Source organism: Triticum aestivum, chromosome 5B, assembly GCF_018294505.1.
Source record: "Triticum aestivum cultivar Chinese Spring chromosome 5B, IWGSC CS RefSeq v2.1, whole genome shotgun sequence".
Taxonomy (NCBI): Eukaryota; Viridiplantae; Streptophyta; class Magnoliopsida; order Poales; family Poaceae; genus Triticum; species Triticum aestivum.
Genome location: NC_057807.1, coordinates 467,177,567 through 467,195,159, shown reverse-complemented (window position 1 = coordinate 467,195,159; position 17,593 = coordinate 467,177,567). Strand labels below are relative to the sequence as shown.

General features: G+C 44.1%; 1 protein-coding gene across 1 annotated transcript; it reads right to left on the bottom strand.

Annotated features, from left to right (window-relative positions):
• Positions 1-8,842: 8,842 nt before the first annotated feature.
• LOC123116464 (auxin-induced in root cultures protein 12-like) lies at positions 8,843-10,024 on the bottom strand. Its single transcript, XM_044537415.1, has one exon. It carries the CDS (start codon positions 9,999-10,001, stop codon positions 9,327-9,329), a length of 675 nt encoding a protein of 224 aa, XP_044393350.1. The 5' UTR covers positions 10,002-10,024; the 3' UTR covers positions 8,843-9,326.
• Positions 10,025-17,593: the final 7,569 nt, after the last annotated feature.

The following is a 17,593-nucleotide window of genomic DNA, read 5'->3' as shown; positions in this document are numbered from 1 at the left end:
ATGATCAAACCCCATGGGTGTTGAATTCATTACAATCACATAGTGATGTGAACTAGATTATTGACTCTAGTGCAAGTGGGAGACTGTTGGAAATATGCCCTAGAGGCAATAATAAAATGGTTATTATTGTATTTCCTTGTTCATGATAATTGTCTATTGTTCATGCTATAATTGTATTGACCGGAAACCGCAATAAATGTGTAAATACATAGACCACAACATGTCCCTAGTGAGCCTCTAGTTGACTAGCTCGTTGATCAACAGATGGTCATGGTTTCCTGACCATGGACATTGGATGTCATTGATAACGGGATCACATCATTAGGAGAATGATGTGATGGACAAGACCCAATCCTAAGCATAGCACAAGATCGTGTAGTTCATTTGCTAAAGCTTTTCTAGTGTCAAGTATCATTTCCTTAGACCATGAGATTGTGTAACTGCCGGATACCGTAGGAGTGCTTTGGGTGTACCAAACGTCACAACGTAACTGGGTGACTATAAAGGTGCACTACAGGTATCTCCTAAAGTGTTTATTGGGTTGGCGTGAATCGAGACTGGGATTTGTCACTCCGTATGACGGAGAGGTATCTCTGGGCCCACTCGGTGATGCATCATCATAATGAGCTCAATGTGACTAAGTAGTTAGTCACGGGATCATGCATTACGGAACGAGTAAAGTGACTTGCCGGTAACGAGATTGAACGAGGTATTGGGATACCGATGATCGAATCTCGGGCAAGTAACATACCGATTGACAAAGGGAATTGCATACGGGATTGCTTAAATCCTTGACATCGTGGTTCATCCGATAAGATCATCGTGGAACATGTGGGAGCCAACATGGGTATCCAGATCCCGCTGTTAGTTTTTGGCCGGAGAGGTGTCTCGGTCATGTCTGCATGATTCCCGAACCCGTAGGGTCTACACACTTAAGGTTCGATGACGCTAGGGTTATATGGGAAGTTTGTATGTGGTTACTGAATGTTGTTCGGAGTCCTGGATGAGATCCCGGACGTCACGAGGAGTTCCGGAATGGTCCGGAGGTAAAGATTTATATATGGGAAGTCCAGTTTCAGTCACCGAAATAGTTTCGGGGGTTATCGGTATTGTACCGGGACCACCGAAAGGTGTCCGAAGGTCCACCGGGTGGGGCCACCTACCCCAGGGGACTTGATGGGCTGAATATGGGAGGGAACCAGCCCCTAGTGGGCTGGTGCGCCCCTCCCAAGGGCCCAAGGCGCCTAGGGTTGAAAACCCTAGGGGAGGGGGCGCCTCCACCTTGCTTGGGGGGCAAGCCTCCCCTCCTGCCCCCCCCCCTCTAGATGGGATCTAGAGGGGCCGGGCCCCTCTCCCCTTCCCCTATATATAGTGGGGTTTTTGGGGCTGCCAAGAACATGAGTTCCCTCTCTCCTGGCGCAGCCCTACCCCTCTCCCTTCTCGTCTCTCGCAGTGCTTGGCGAAGCCCTGCTGGAGTGCCACACTCCTCAATCAGCACCACGCCGTTGTGCTGCTGCTGGACGGAGTCTTCCCCAACCTCTCCCTCTCTCCTTACTGGGTCAAGGCACGGGTGACGTCACTGGGCTGCACGTGTGTTGAACGCGGAGGCACCGTTGTTCGGTGCTTAGATCGGATTCGGCCGTGATCTGAGTTGCTTCGTGAACGACTCCACCTACCGCGTTCTTGCAACGCTTCCGCATCGCGATCTTCAAGGGTATGAAGATACACTCCCCTCTCTCTTGTTGCTAGAATCTCCATAGATTGATCTTGGTGATGCGTAGAAAATTTTGAATTTCTGCTACGTTCCCCAACACATAGTACTCTTAGTTTTATTTACCGATGGATCATCCCCATGATTGTATCAACTCATCTGGATTAGAAGTGCTGATAATACACTTAATTTTCTTTCGCAACTGATCATCCCCAAGATTGGCTGCTGGCTCTGTTCTTCCTTACCTACTTCCTTCTCCTTCCCCACCCTCTCTTTCTCTCGCAAATTCTATATGCCAAACGCTGTTGCTACTGGTTAATCGAGATAGTAGTTAGAGATAAGCATGTGGCTTCCTAACAGAACGGTAAATATTTATTAGGATAATTGGTTTTATGCTCCTAGTTGGGTCACACTCAGCTCCTAGTTGGGTCACACTCGTTTTTGCCCAAACCACTTTGCTCGTCTTATGCTTTTGCCCTTTTCCCGTTTGACCATCATTTTGAAAACTTCATAACAAATTCATACTAACTCAGAAAAAGGCAAATAATATATCATGAATGCAAATGATATGCACATATAGGTGATGTTTTTCTGAACATTTTCATATCTTATTTGAATTTTTCTGAGTTAGTATGGTTTTTTTTATGAAATTTTCAAAATGATGGTCAAATGGTCAATGGGCAAAAGCATAACACGAGCATAGTAGTTTGGGCAGGAACGTGTATTTTCAGTAACTAGGGATAAACGAGCTGAGTGTGACCTAAGTAGGGACATAAAACCAATTATCCCATATTTATTTGGCAGAAAAGAGAGAAACTAATGGTAATATTCAGTTCGTGTAGAATTGAATGCAAAACAAGGCTTCGAACTCATCCAATAACCACTTTGACAAACACACCAAAACCATGAAACGAAAACACCCTCTTGAAAATACAACAAACTTTCATTTCAACCCGAAGAAATAATAATAAAAAAAGGGTTGCACAGTGCTCAAGAGAAAAAAAAGACTATCCTACATACGTTCTCCCGTTGACAAATTTAATCTCATCGGGATTATACAGTCGCGAAGAAACCAGCGAACACCAGAATCAAAATGAACACCGGAGCCGAGGCGTACGTGGTGATTATCGCTGCCGACCCGCTGGACGGCGCTGGCGCTGGCGACGGTGCGGTCCCCGTCTCCAGGTCACCAGCAGCCTCCTCGGTCGACGGGGCACCGGCCAACGGGGCCGGCGCTGCCTCGGGCGCGGTCTCTGTCTCTAGGTTACCAGTGTTGGAATTGATCTACGGTTATAACAAACTGAGACAAAGAAGGGGAGGATTTGCATCCCCAGTACATGCCCTGATCGGGGGCATTGACCCAACTTTTGGTTTTGGTCCCTGTCCCCTTCGCACCACTTACAAAATGAGGAGGTCGTACCCCTTGGGGGTGACACACGTACGGGTTAGCACCCGGTTACTCCTAACAGCCGATCCTGAAAAGGTGCTTAAGGGGATCAGAAGACCACCACCACCGCCGGCCACCTCCAGGTCCGTGCCGGCGGCATCCTTCGTGTCTGCTACATCGCCTGCTGATGCCCTTCCTCCCGACGATCTTCTCACTGCTGGAGATGCTAAGGTGGAGCCAGGGGCTATCCTGTTAATGGATCAAGATAATCACGGTTAGTAACCACTATTCTGCTTGATGGGTGTTCTAATCAAGAGATCCAGATCCTAGTTATCTTAACTCTAAAGTATTATTGTTAACATTGGTATCTTGAGCCAGTTTGATCTCTGTTTAAGAACTCCAATTAGACTCGGTTTATGTTATTTACTAATCATGGTCTAATTCCTTATGAATTTGAGTAATGTTCATGCATAAATCGCTTCCGCTTACATAATAATGATGATGACATCTGGGTTAAGTGCTAATTGCCCTGACTAATGTTTGCTAATTATGAAATAGCCGAAATTAAATTTTCGCCTAATATATTAGCACTGATTGTGGCCTCGGTTCAGAAAAGGATTCAAATTTTTTTTTTTAAGAAAAGATCCCGAGAAAAAAAAAGCAGTTTTTCCCCAAATCCCGAGCACTAGAAGCAAAGAATAAATCCTCAACGTGTTTGGGCTGGGGGTGCTTATCCGCTCCAGATTGGAGATGTTGCCGTGCCGCACACACATCATGGACGCCTATGAGCATGGCCACCATGCAATGCGCGTCAACGTCAGTACCTCATGCTGCAGCAGCATCGTTGAAGGCGTGCCATCCGCAGCGGCGGACGAGCCGCAGGTTTACGACGCCTAATGGATGACGCCGAGTGCCTCGCGTCACCGCCGGCGGGCACTTATGGCCGACCTGGCACCACTGCTCTCTCCTCCGGCATCCCGCAATAAATGTCGTGTAGCTGCACGGGTGGCCACGCTCGACGGAGCAGCGCGCGGGATCCCTCCGTTGCACGCTGCTCCGGCGAGCGGAGCCGCCGAACCGCCATGGACACCGGGCTCTCGCGCCTTGCTTTGTGCCGCCGCCAGTGGTCGGTCGCGAGCGGAGAAAGGGGGGGAGGAGAGAAGAATGCGCTAGGGTTTGCCAGCGCGAGTTAGTTTTGTTCCGAAGGGAGCAACTTACAACCGTTAGATGGGATCGACGGCTGACGTTGATGCTCCGCTGCAGTCGGGCTGCGGGTGGCTTAGCGGGCCTAATCTGGCTGTAGGCTACGACCCAGGTTGTGTTGGCCCAGTATAAAGTTTTCTTATGTTAATGAATTTAGCTGCTGGATCGTTCCTTTCATGGGTTGCCGTTGGTTTTAGGCCGAAAATAAGTATCGAGTCGTTTTGTTTATTTTCAGTGCATTTGATGTGTTTCAAGTGGACTAAAAAAAGGGTTGTTTCAAGTTTTCTTTTGATGGTTTATGCACTGTTTTATTAAGAAACAATATGCCAAAAAATGTCTAACAGGCAGTATTAATAATGATATTGTTTTTTCTTTAAAGGGCTGCCGTGGGTTCCTATCAGCCAAATTATGTCTTTTAGGCAATTGGTATTTTTGGTGCTTTTGAATCATGTTGTTAATATTAGTAATAATTTTTTATGCACTGTTAATACGTCTTGATTGCCTAAATTATGCTAAAGATAATGTTTTGAATTTTCTGAATAAAATGGATCAATGAGAAATTTTATTTCGAAAATATTAATGTGGTATAATGTAAATGCCATATATGGCATTTTTAGTGGTGGTATTTTATTTTTATCATTTTAAAGTTTAAATATTAATGTTATGAAATGACATTTGTCATGATCACAATCTATAATGTCTCATTTCGTAATGTTTCAAATATTTTATATGCAAACTTATTTGAGTGTGAATTTAATGTTGATGCCATACTTATGACTTTTTCTTAAAGATGTGGTAATTTCTAATGGGCTCGGGCCACCTCAAGGAAAATGATGATGGACGCGTGGTTCGGTTTTCCGCACCGCACTATGTGTCATAATAATGTTTGGGCATTATGTCTATTGGGCAAAATAAAGTTTTTTGCTTGGTGCATTTCATGTCATTTTATTATGATATACACCATTGAAATATGCATAAAGACTCAAATAATGTTTATTGGGTTATGATCAATCCCCTAAACAAAAAATTTGTTTTCGAAAGTACATGTTGTCATATGTTTGACAACTCTTATTTGCCAAATGTTGTTATTTTGTGAATCCTTGCGAAAAATTTATGTCCAATTTTTTTTGGGGAAAATGTTATGATATCCTGGCGATAATATTAATGGTATTTTCACTCTGAATGTCCTCTTTAGTGTTTACTCGATGAGAGTAACATTTATGTTTATATGTTAATTCCAATGTCATTTTCATTGTATGTCATTGAGAATTCTAATGATAATTTTGACACTTATGTTCAATATTCATATTATCATTGTGAGATTTAGTGTCAAAAGGCATCAGTGTGCCTCATGGCACACATGATTATATTATGACATTTCTTTATGTTAATGATGGCAATTAATTTAGTCGTAGTTCTTGCTGGTCATTACAAGATTTTATATCTCTCTGGTCAAAATGGAACCAACGAGAAGTTTTGATTAGAGATTTAATGAGCAAATGTTCTAATTGCATATGATGATATTCTGGCCAACATTGCTTGTGTTTCTCATGTGTCATTTACGAGTAAGTAAGGTTCTTTCTCATTATCTACCCAACGGTGATATAGATTAGAATAAAAATTAAGCATGTTCTTTATTCATCTTATTGCGTGGTTAGTTTATGCTTGATTCTCTGTTATAATGATCATACAGTTGTCTCTTTTTTTCCAACAATAATAATGATGTCAAACAAATGTTTGACATAGACGAACCTTATGCAAAGAACTTTCCCACATGGAGAGTGGAGATCATTGTCTCATGTAAGGAATCCCCAATGTTTTTCTGCCACTAAGGTTGAAGGATGTTAATCATGATGATAAGGCAGACATTGGGAGAGATCTCAAGACGCATGTGCCATCATGCACATTACTAATGATGTCAAACAAATGTTTGACATAGACGAACCTTATGCAAAGAACTTTCCCACATGGAGAGTGGAGATCATTGTCTCATGTAAGGAATCTCCCAATGTTTTTCTGCCACTAAGGTTGAAGGATGTTAATCATGATGATAAGGCAGACATTGGGAGAGATCTCAAGACGCATGTGCCATCATGCACATTACTAATGCAAAGGAGACTAAAGTCAAAACTATTGGATTTATTCCACTAGCTTTTGGAGATGACTTAATTTTTCCATCTTATTGATGATATTTTGTTCATGCTCCTAGTTATTGGAGAACCTTAACTCTCAAACAGATGAGGTGATTTTGTATGTTATTAAGTTAACTCCAATTATGTAATGTTAGTCCCACCTTGGTGAGATGAGTTATGTTTTCACTAAATAAATCTTTTGTAAAGATTATATGCTATGTTACAATTGAAGATGTAAAAGAAGTGTAACTAATGAGACCTCATCAAAATTGTGGTTTTAGACCACATTTCGAGGGGGAGAATGGAAGTCTCATTTAATATGAGATGTGACGTTCACTTCTCCTACTTAGACCATATCATGTACAACTAAGCAAAATATGTATCTCAATTCTCTAATTAAGATGGAACCAACGAGAAGTCTTGGTTGGAGAGAATGTATGAAAAGCACATTATAATGTTGGTTGTCTAATTAAGATGCAACAAGTCTTATTTAGAAGAATGAATGAAAAATAACTCCTTTATTATGTTAATGTGTACTTAGTCCCTTATGAGCATTATGAAGCACACATGAATGCTAAAGTGGCAAGCTTGCTAGTCTAATGACCGTCATGATGTAACATGTTGATTATATATCTGACCAACGTCGTTTATAATCATATGGGACACTCACTCAAGTGGCATGTTTGTCAGTATTATGTGGCTTGTGGTTATATTTCTGACTAACGTTGTTTATAATCATTTGTCACGGTTCATTAAGTTCTTTTCCATCTTCAGCCCAACGGTGTTGTGGTTTAGAGCTGAGATGATTGTTATTAATATTTTGGATATATTTTCCATCTTCTAAATAAAGTGATCATCAGGGAACCTGGAGCGTATGAACATTAATCTTAAGGATAACTTCATTAGGTCTTTGTTCATATGCATCAGGTAAATTGAGGGGAATTTATTTTTCTCTAATGCAATACTTATTGTTGAGACTCAACAATTTCCCGACAATAGATAATGTGTGTGAATGATCATCTTAGTGGCTTGTTGCCATATAGGATGAAGATTATGAGCCCTAATGATGTATGGAACTCCATAGAATTCCTCACTGAGTTGTTGTGACATTTGTGTTATTACTATGACATGCTCTTGTGTTGACTTAGTTGATAATGTATGTATGACTCAACTGTACGGTTTTGTCATGGGTGAAGTTGACATAAGGCATGTTATCTAAAGAAATACAATTATGAGATAATACAAGTGTTGGGACATTCATACCATAAGACGAGGGGGAGTAAGGTCACTACCTTGTGGAGATAGAATATTTTGGCGAGCCAAGTAATTTCTATCTTCTATTTGTAACATGAAGGATCTTGGTGATGCCTCATACTTTGCTTCTATTGAGTTTCGCCAAGATATAGGTTCAAAAGGAGTATAAGTTTTATTATGATGACATCATTGATAGAGTACGGAAGAAAATATTACATGGTAGTACGTACTCTATCTCACCTGCTACTAAATTCAAGGGCAATAAAGGTGGACAGTTTAGTGTCCAAGAAACCATTATGAACTGATCAGGTAATGTTAGTTCCTTATGCTTCAGTTGTCAGAAGCAATGCAAGTATTCAAATATCAACTTGCCCTATTTATGACCGGGATAATTGGCAAATATACAAGTCCAGAAATGGACAACCGGAGAAGCCGTGAAAAGTCTTGTAGATATGCAAGGCAATAAAAGTTTACATGCTCACTACTAACAAGTCTGATAACCTCAATATCCTTGGTTATTCAGACATTGTTTCTGCGAGGTGTGTGGATATTAAAGTTTCCACGTTATGTTACATCCTCACTCTCGCATATGGAGCTATATCGTGGAAAAGCTCCATAATGACATTGATGGCATTAGAAATAATGCAATTTACGATGTGGCACGTTAAGAGGCTATTGGGCGGGTTGTATGTCAAAGAAGTTCTATTCCCGAAATTAAGGTGGTAGACAACATTTATAAAAACCACCTACTGCATTATGAACACGCAGTTTTCTATGCGAGTAACAACAAGTCAAATGGTGTTGCCAAAACCATTGACAATATGTATCATGTTGTGAAAGATAGAATCCAAGATCAAGCTAATGATGTTAAGCATATAAAAATGATTTATATGTATTACGGATCCGTTTACCAAAGAGGCTCACCACCCATACTCATGATTATGTTGCCGGCATGGGTTAGGAAAGCTTTTTGATCCTGGAAATTAGGACCATCTTATAAACCAACTCCCAAAAGGTATTATGTTTTCTATTTCGAGATAGAGTGATGTACTATAGGTAAAGAGGTTCAGTGGCATCTCATTGGTCATTGCAACACTTTATTTTGGTGTGTTATTTCTATCGAGTGTGGGCTTATGACGTTTATTAACCATACGATCAAGGGGGAGAATGTTGGAATTGATCTACGGTTATAACAAACTGAGACAAAGAAGGGGAGGATTTGCATCCCCAGTACATGCCCTGATCGGGGGCATTGACCCAACTTTTGGTTTTGGTCCCTGTCCCCTTCGCACCACTTACAAAATGAGGAGGTCGTACCCCTTGGGGGTGACACACGTACGGGTTAGCACCCGGTTACTCCTAACAGCCGATCCTGAAAAGGTGCTTAAGGGGATCAGAAGACCACCACCACCGCCGGCCACCTCCAGGTCCGTGCCGGCGGCATCCTTCGTGTCTGCTACATCGCCTGCTGATGCCCTTCCTCCCGACGATCTTCTCACTGCTGGAGATGCTAAGGTGGAGCCAGGGGCTATCCTGTTAATGGATCAAGATAATCACGGTTAGTAACCACTATTCTGCTTGATGGGTGTTCTAATCAAGAGATCCAGATCCTAGTTATCTTAACTCTAAAGTATTATTGTTAACAACCAGTAGCCTGCTCGGCCGACGGGCCACCGGCCACCGGAGCCGGTGCGGCGTCCGTTGTTCCGGCACCAGTGAGCACGAGGCTGCCCTTCGCCTCCAGGTTCTCCTGCGCGAACGCGTGCTTGGCCGGCACCCCATTGGCCACCGTCGACCCTACCTGCCAGATGTGGTTCACGGCCTCCATGCCCTTGGGCAGCTGCAGCGTGCCGTAGAGCCGCACCTTCCCGTCGGCGCCCTCGTCGGCGGCGAGCTCGGTGGCCTCGAACGCGATCGGCGTGGACGCCGCGCTGAGCGGGCGGTACCCGGTGAGGTTGTACGTGTTGACGACGTACGCGCCGCTGCTCTTGAAGGCGACGAGCGTCTGCGCGCCCTTCATGCCGTCGCCGGTGGGATTGATCCCCCAGGCCACCCAGCCGGCGCCGCTCGTGCCCGGCGGCTTGGCCGCGAACGCCAGGGACAGCGACGAGGCCGCCGCGTCGTACTTCCAGTGCAGCGAGGCGCCGAGGGTCGGGAGGTCCGCGCACGTCGCGTAGCTCCTGCCGGCCGGGAACTCCTCGCTCTCGCAGGCTCCGCCGGCCGCCAGCATTGCCGCCGGTGACGTCACCAGGAGCAGGAGGGCCAGCTGGATAATGGAGCGGCGCCGATGGTGCATCGTCGTTGCGGATGCCATGTCTTCGGGCGGCGCGAGGTAAAGACACTAGCTAGCTAGAGGTTTTGTGTTGATCCTGGGAGAGAAGCGCACACTCGTGGTTTATATAGGTAGGGAGCTCGAGAACGAGCCGGCCGGGGTGGTGGCCATGGTGGGGGTGCAATGTATCTGGGAGTAGTTGACCTGCGATCTCACGTTCTCGACGATTTCATAACCATCAGGTGGCCTCGAAAGTACATGAACCCTTGTATGTCACGATGTCAATAATGGTACGGGAAGTAGTAATCTTGTTTGGTGAGTACATTCAGTTTAAGTATTTGTTGTGAGTGTAAGGCACGATCGATGGAGGGAATGGAGATGGTAACCTAAGCATATGCGTCATCACATCCCTATGGGGTCAATGATTAATTCTCTCGCAAAAAAAATGATTAACTTTTTTTTTGAATGAAAGGGGTTTCCACCCCCCCCCCCCGCCCCCCCTTATTAATGAAGCGAAATGGAAACAGTCAACCACGAGTTCAAACATAATAAGATCAGGTTCTCTCCCAAGCACTCCCCAACTCTCTTAATCATTACAGACCCGGAATGGAAGGGACAACTACGGAGAACTAACACCCTGGCATAATCCCAGCCATCTGAACGTCTGCGCTCATCTCCACGCAAACCGCATCAGCTCTCCGCACTTTTTGTCCAGCAGAAGAATACATCTTTGTAGCAGCACTGCTTGAGTGTCGTCGCAGAGCACTTTCCATTGTTTTAGATGAGACCTTAGTTTCACAAGAACACATGCGGCATTTCTCCAAGTGCGGCCCTGAAAGCAGAATTCATTTCTTAGTTTCCAAAGGCTCCATAAGGATGCAGCCACTACCAAGTTCAGCACAGGCTTCTTTTTACATTTTTGCCACAAAGCAATAACATCACAAAAACTGGTAAAGAAAGGGCATTCAAAACAGACAGAGACAACTTCCCAAACTATTTTTGCCACAATACAATCAAACAGCAAATGTTGCACCGTTTCATTCTCATTGCAAAAAGGCAAGTCATGTCATCAACCTATCTCCTTTTGGCTAAATTATCACGAGTAAGAATCTTGTCGTAAACCCACAGCCAAAGAAAGACATGTATTTTTTGAGGGCATAGAACTTTCCAGAGTTTGTCATTTACAGCCGAAATTATCCCCCCAAAATTGATCTGCTTGTAAAGAGATCTGACTGAGTACACCCCGTTAGTCTCCAAAGACCAAATGGGGGTGTCATTCTCATCCAGTAACTGAGTTTTCCTAACAGTTTCTACTAATTGGTTTGTAGGATCGAAACTATGTCTAGAGGAGGGTGATTAGACTACTTGACCAAATAAAAACTTAGCCTTTTCCCAATTTTAATTCTTGGCAGGTTTTAGCAACTTAGCACAAGTCAAACAGTCAACCTACACATGCAATTCTAGAGTATAGCAGCGGAAAGTAACACAATTGCATATGAAGGTAAAAGGGAGGAGTTTGAGGAGGCAAACGCAATTTGGAGACACGGAGATTTTTGAGCCGTGGTTCCGATAGGTGGTGCTATCGTACATCCACGTTGATGGAGACTTCAACCCACGAAGGGTAACGGTTGCGCGAGTCCACGGAGGGCTCCACCCACGAAGGGTCCACGAAGAAGCAACCTTGTCTATCCCACCATGGCCGTCGCCCACGAAGGACTTGCCTCACTAGGGGTAGATCTTCACGAAGTAGGCGATCTCCTTGCCCGTACAAACTCCTTGGTTCAACTCCACAATCTTGTCGGAGGCTCCCAAGTGACACCTAGCCAATCTAGGAGACACCACTCTCCAAGAAGTAACAAATGGTGTGTTGATGATGAACTCCTTGCTCTTGTGCTTCAAATGATAGTCTCCCCAACACTCAACTCTCTCTCACAGGATTTGGATTTGGTGGAAAGAAGATTTGAGTGGAAAGCAACTTGGGGAAGGCTAGAGATCAAGATTCATATGGTAGGATTGGAATATCTTGACCTCAACACAAGTGTAGGTGGTTCTCTCTCAGAAAATGTAAGTTGGAAGTGTAGGCATGTTCTGATGGCTCTCTCCACGAATGAAGAGGAGGTGGAGGGGTATATATAGCCTCCACACAAAATCTAACCATTACACACAACTTACCAATCTCGGTGGGACCGAATTGAGAAACTCGGTCTGACCGATTCAGTAAACCTAGTGACCGTTAGGATTTTCGGTGGGACCGACATGCAACTCGGTAGGACCGATATGGTTAGGGTTAGGGCATAACGTAATCTCAGTGAGACCGATTACACAAACTCGGTGAGACCGATTTTGGTAATAAGCTAACCAGAGAGTTGGTCAGGTAAACTCGGTGGGACCGATTCGCTCATCTCGGTGGGACCAAACGTTACGAAAGGGAAACAGAGAGTTTACATTGCAATCTCGGTGGGACCGATCGCTCATCTCGGTTGGGCCGAAATGTTACGAAGGGAAACAGAGAGATTACAATCCCATCTCGGTGAGACCGAGATCCCTATCGGTGAGACCGATTTGCCTAGGGTTTGTGGCAGTGGCTATGACATCTGAACTCGGTGGCGCCGGATAGAAAGAATCGGTGGGGCCGAGTTTGACTTTTGGTTTAGGTCATATGTGGATGTGAGAAAGTAGTTGAGGGCTTTTGAGCATATCACTAAGCACTTTGAGCAAGAACCTCATTAAGCAACACATCATCCCTCCTTGATAGTATTGGCTTTTCCTATAGACTCAATGTGATCTTGGATCACTAAAATAGAAAATGTAGAGTCTTGAGCTTTGAGCTTGAGCCAATCCTTTTGTCCTTAGCATTTTGAGGGGTCCACTTTTCTCATCCATGCCATGCCAATCATTGAGCTTTCCTGAAATATTTATCTTGGAATAGCATTAGCTCAATGAGCTATATGTTGTTAGGAATTACCAAAACCACCTAGGGATAGTTGCACTTTCAATCTCCCCCTTTTTGGTAATTGATGACAACATATAGATCAAAGCTTCGACAAATGATAATAAGATTGAAAACATTGTCGCTTTGAGAAGTATGTGAAAAACAAGAGCTCCCCCTAAATTTGTGCATAGTTTAAGATTTTCTTTGGACTGCAAATGCACAATGAATTAGGATCATGGGTTACTCTTCCATGTCACATACATCTTGGTGGAGCGCTCAAAATGATGATAATTAAATACATGCACTCATCACCAAACAAAGTGAATGATCATATGAGAATATAAAGATAATATCATCCAAACAAGCATTAATGTAGCATAGCATATGATCAAACACATAATCATCCAAGTATCACATACATGTAGAATGTATCTCAAACAAGCAAACAAATAAAGTTCAACCACCAAAAACAAGAGAGAACAAAAGCAATACTCTCTCTCGAAGCCTATGATCTATACATTTTCTCCCTCTTTGGCAACAAGTTACCAAAAAGTTCATAAAAAATGCATAGTGCTAAATCGACTCTCAGGCTTGGTCTTGATGTGGTGGTGTAGAAATGACTCCAAGGACGAAGGCATCAGTTGAGGATGATGGAGCTGGTGGAGTGGCTACTAGAGCTGGTGGCACTGAAGCTGTTGCTGGTGCTGATGAAGTTGCTCTGGTGTCTGTCACTGGCACTGCAGCAGATCTCTGGCTTCTGGGCACTCTAGCAAATGTATTTATGGTAGACTTGCCCTTCTTCTCCTCCATTTCATCCTAAAGTGGCTCAACAACTGATTGTATCTCAGTGGCCTTCACATCTAAATCATAGAACTTCTGCTCCATGATTCTCTCCAAGCTCTCCTGGTTTTGTGCCAGGGTGGCCAAACCCTTCTCAATCCTCAGAGTGGAGGCAATCAAGTAGCCAAGATGATCTTGCTTGCTCTTCAGGAAGTATTGAGATGCCTCTTCAGCAGTTGGCATCTTAGCAGCCTTTTCAACAGTTAATGAGATGCCTCTTCAGCAGTTGGCATCTTGCTTGAACCACTTAGTGGAGGCCATCACTACAGTATTGTCCTCAAAGTCTGGGTAGATGGGCAGGTGGTCCTTGTCCAAGAGGTAAGTGCATGTGCCCATCTTAGAGTTGATGAGCTCCTGAATCTGTGGGGCATACCCACAACTCCTCTTCTGGTCAGCAGTTGTCCTCTTATAGTCTCAACAATTAAGCTCATGCTTTGAACTTCTGAGGCACATCAAATATGTGAAGCAAATTAATTGCATGGCCTATGATCATCTTGTGATCACCTGACTTTGGCAACAAAGTATGCCTGAGGATCCAGCTGATTGTTGGCAAACCTGACAGAAGGTAATGTACTGATCCAAATTTGTGTGTCTCAACAGCAGCATCTGGATCTCTCTATACATATGCGCCATGGAGTTGTGATCCTTCTTCTTCTTGGCATAGACATCCAAGTCATCTTCACTCTCCTTAGGGGCATTGATCAATTTTGCCCATTCTTCAATAGTTGATTGGTACCTAGTACCATCAGACATCCAGACAACCCTTCCATCTAGGTAGAAGTGAGTTGTGGAGTAGAACTGCATAATAAGCTCATCATTCCATTTTGTGAGCTTCTGCCCAACAAATTTTTCTACCCCACAAGACTTGAAACTATCATAGACTCCTGGATAATGCTCTTCATTTTTTCTGATGTACTCCCAGTCCACCCATCTCATATCACAGACAATTGGCTTCTTATCAAGCAGCACTGTCTCATAGAAGTCATGTTGTTCCTTTGTATGGAACCTGTAGTCCACAGCAGTCCTTCTCCTAACAGCATAGGGATCTGTCATCCTCCATTGTCTAAGTCTTGCATCCTTCCTGAGCTTCATGTCCTTAGCTACTGGATGAGCATCATTGTGATCTGGAATTTTGGGTTTCAACTTCCTCAAGACATGTGACTCATCATCTTCTTCTTCTTCAGCAGATTCAGGCACTTGGGCCTTGTTCTTCTCTGCAGCTGGTATGCTCCTAGTGTTTCTCTTGGGTGCAGTCTTGGGCTTAGGAGCAGCTTTGGGAGCATCTTTGGGCTTAGATGGAGCAGCCCCTGATCTGATTGCATCTCCCATTAGCTTCTGAGCTTTAGGTGCTGGTGCAGCAACCTCTTCCTCTTCTTCCATCATAGAGGGTTTTCCAACTACTCTGGCCATAGTCTTCTTAGCTCTCTCTTTCCTTTTCTTTTCAGCCACTTCTTGCTCTTTGGGTTCAGGTCCCAAATTCTATTGAGTTGATCCTCTGACCTTCAACATAGGTGTTCTCTTGGCTGGAACTTTCCTGTTCATGCCAGGCTTGGTGGCAGCCGTTGTGCCATATTCTTTCTTCATCACCTTCCTGGATGTGGCTTCATCCTCTTCTGCCACATAATCCTCATCTTAAGAATTTGAGGTTCTCTTCTTTCTAGCCCTGGTGGCAGCTTTAGGCAAGTTGTTGGGTGTGCTCCTGCTGCCCTCATCTGAGGAACTGGAGGGACTAGTGCCCTCACTCAAGTGAACTTGCTCTTCCTCTCTATTCTGGTTGTCACTCTGTTCAGACATAGTGCAAACTCTGACAGCAGACCCTGTGAATAGATATAGATGAGATGGCGGGGGTGAGCATCATAAAGCACAGAGATTTTTGCAAAAGAATGAGTTAAAAACTTAGTTTTAGTTTTCCACGGAAAACATTTCGGATCTACCGATTTGTAAACTCGGTGATACCGAAGCAGCTTTTGGAACCTAAACTAGTGAACTTGGTCAGACCGAGTCACAGTTCGGTGGCACTGAGACTGCTAGGGTTTCACAAAGTCCTGAACTTGGTCACATCGATTTGCAATTCTCGGTCACACCGAGAATCACATGTGCACTGGCCTGAGCCAAATCGGTGGAACCGATTTCTACAACTCGGTTGGTCTGAGATGATTTTGGCGGAAACCTAACCCTAAATTCTTAATCGAAACTAATCTATTTCGTTGTATGGAACGATCTCAATTGTGGCAAGATACATGGCAAACAATGTGCTAGGAATCGGAATGAGATAGCACAAGGATCAAGTCCATACCCTAAGTTTGGCGGAGGACTTGCTACGGCGGCAACGGCGGAGAAGATTTCCGTTGACGGCGGCAGAGACCAGCGGCGGGAGGCGGCTGGCGACGAGGAGAACGATCCGAAGACCCAGGGAGGTAGGGCAGGCTGAGCACGGGCGAAGTGATTCGAAGAAATTTCCATATTTTGGCCCGGCGGTATAAATAGCCTGACCCTGTCGGTGTGACCGAGTGGAACGACTCGGTGGCACCGAGATGCATAACTGCAAGCAGTTCCTGCAACTCGGTGTGACCGAAATTTCAAATCGGTTGCACCGAGATTGAAAACCTAGATCGACTTAGTGATCTCGGTATGACCGAAAAGGATGAATCGGTCAGACCGAAACGCACAAAAAAGTTTTGGAAGTTTAAGTCTATGACGAATCGGGGGACTCCGAGTGCTCCTCACACAGAGTGGTTCGAATCTGACTTGATCAAACTTTGTGATGTAGCATGAATAGAGTTTGAGACAAGAATAGCATACATAACTAGAGATGGTTCTTAGGCATTCTTGTCCATCCACTTGGCAAAAAAAAGAAAAGAAGCCAAACAAGCAAAGCTACAAGTGGATGTCCTCGAATGAGTAAAATATGCAAACGACATGCTCACACAATAAAATAGCAGATAAAATATGTGACAAAGCATGCACAACCAATTCTAACATCCATCAAGCAATTGGCGATGACTAGGTCATCTATATATGAGTACTTTGGCTTAGGAGTCAAATGAGAACATTTGATCATAGGTCATACTCATCGTTTAAGCTCAAGTGGGGTTGCCACATTTACATAATGCATTGATGTGTTCACATCATTAGAGTTGCTTTGGCTCAATTCTTAGAGTAAAGCTCCCCCTAGATGTGAGATCCCCCCAAAGAGGGATGAACTAACCTTGGGTTTTGTCGATGTTGACTTCATGTAGGTGTTGAATATGTGCATGCTCTATGTTGATGTAGATCTTTTGGAGCAATCCTTTGAAGTGAGTTGCACTTTCAATACCTACACGGGTTAGTCCCACAAGGAACAAACAAGGATATCCATAGGCATAGAGTTATGCACACACAAGATGATGTCTATGAAAGCATTGGGTTACCTTGTCCCTTGTCTTACCAACAAGAGGGTTTGTGACTCCATGAACTAGTGCAAGATGTGGAAGTTGGTTGCACTTGTCCTCGCCAAAATGATAAGAGTGAAGTATGTTGGCGGAGTCACCCTCAAGAACTCTCTAGTTCTTCTTCTTCGGGATCCACACCATCTTGATGGGAATCCTTGGAGTTGTAGTCGTACTTGATGAAGTAGAACTTGACGTAGTCTTGGGAACCCACTTGACCAAGGCCTTAGGAGCTTCTTCAAATGCATCAATATCCTCTTGAAGCTTGTCCTTGCCTTTCTGCTTGTGGTCTTGTGGTGGAAGATCATCTTGTGCTTGTGTCCCTTTGAAAGAAGTAGGATCATACTTCTCTTGTTGAGGAACAAACTTCGTCTTGGGGTATTGATCTTCTTCCCACTCAACTCCATTGGCATTGAACTTTCGTTCAAAACCAA

What these genes read in the sequence shown, in the direction of transcription:
- LOC123116464 (XM_044537415.1), bottom strand. Translation starts at nt 10,001, where the DNA reads ATGGCATCCGCAACGACGATGCACCATCGGCGCCGCTCCATTATCCAG.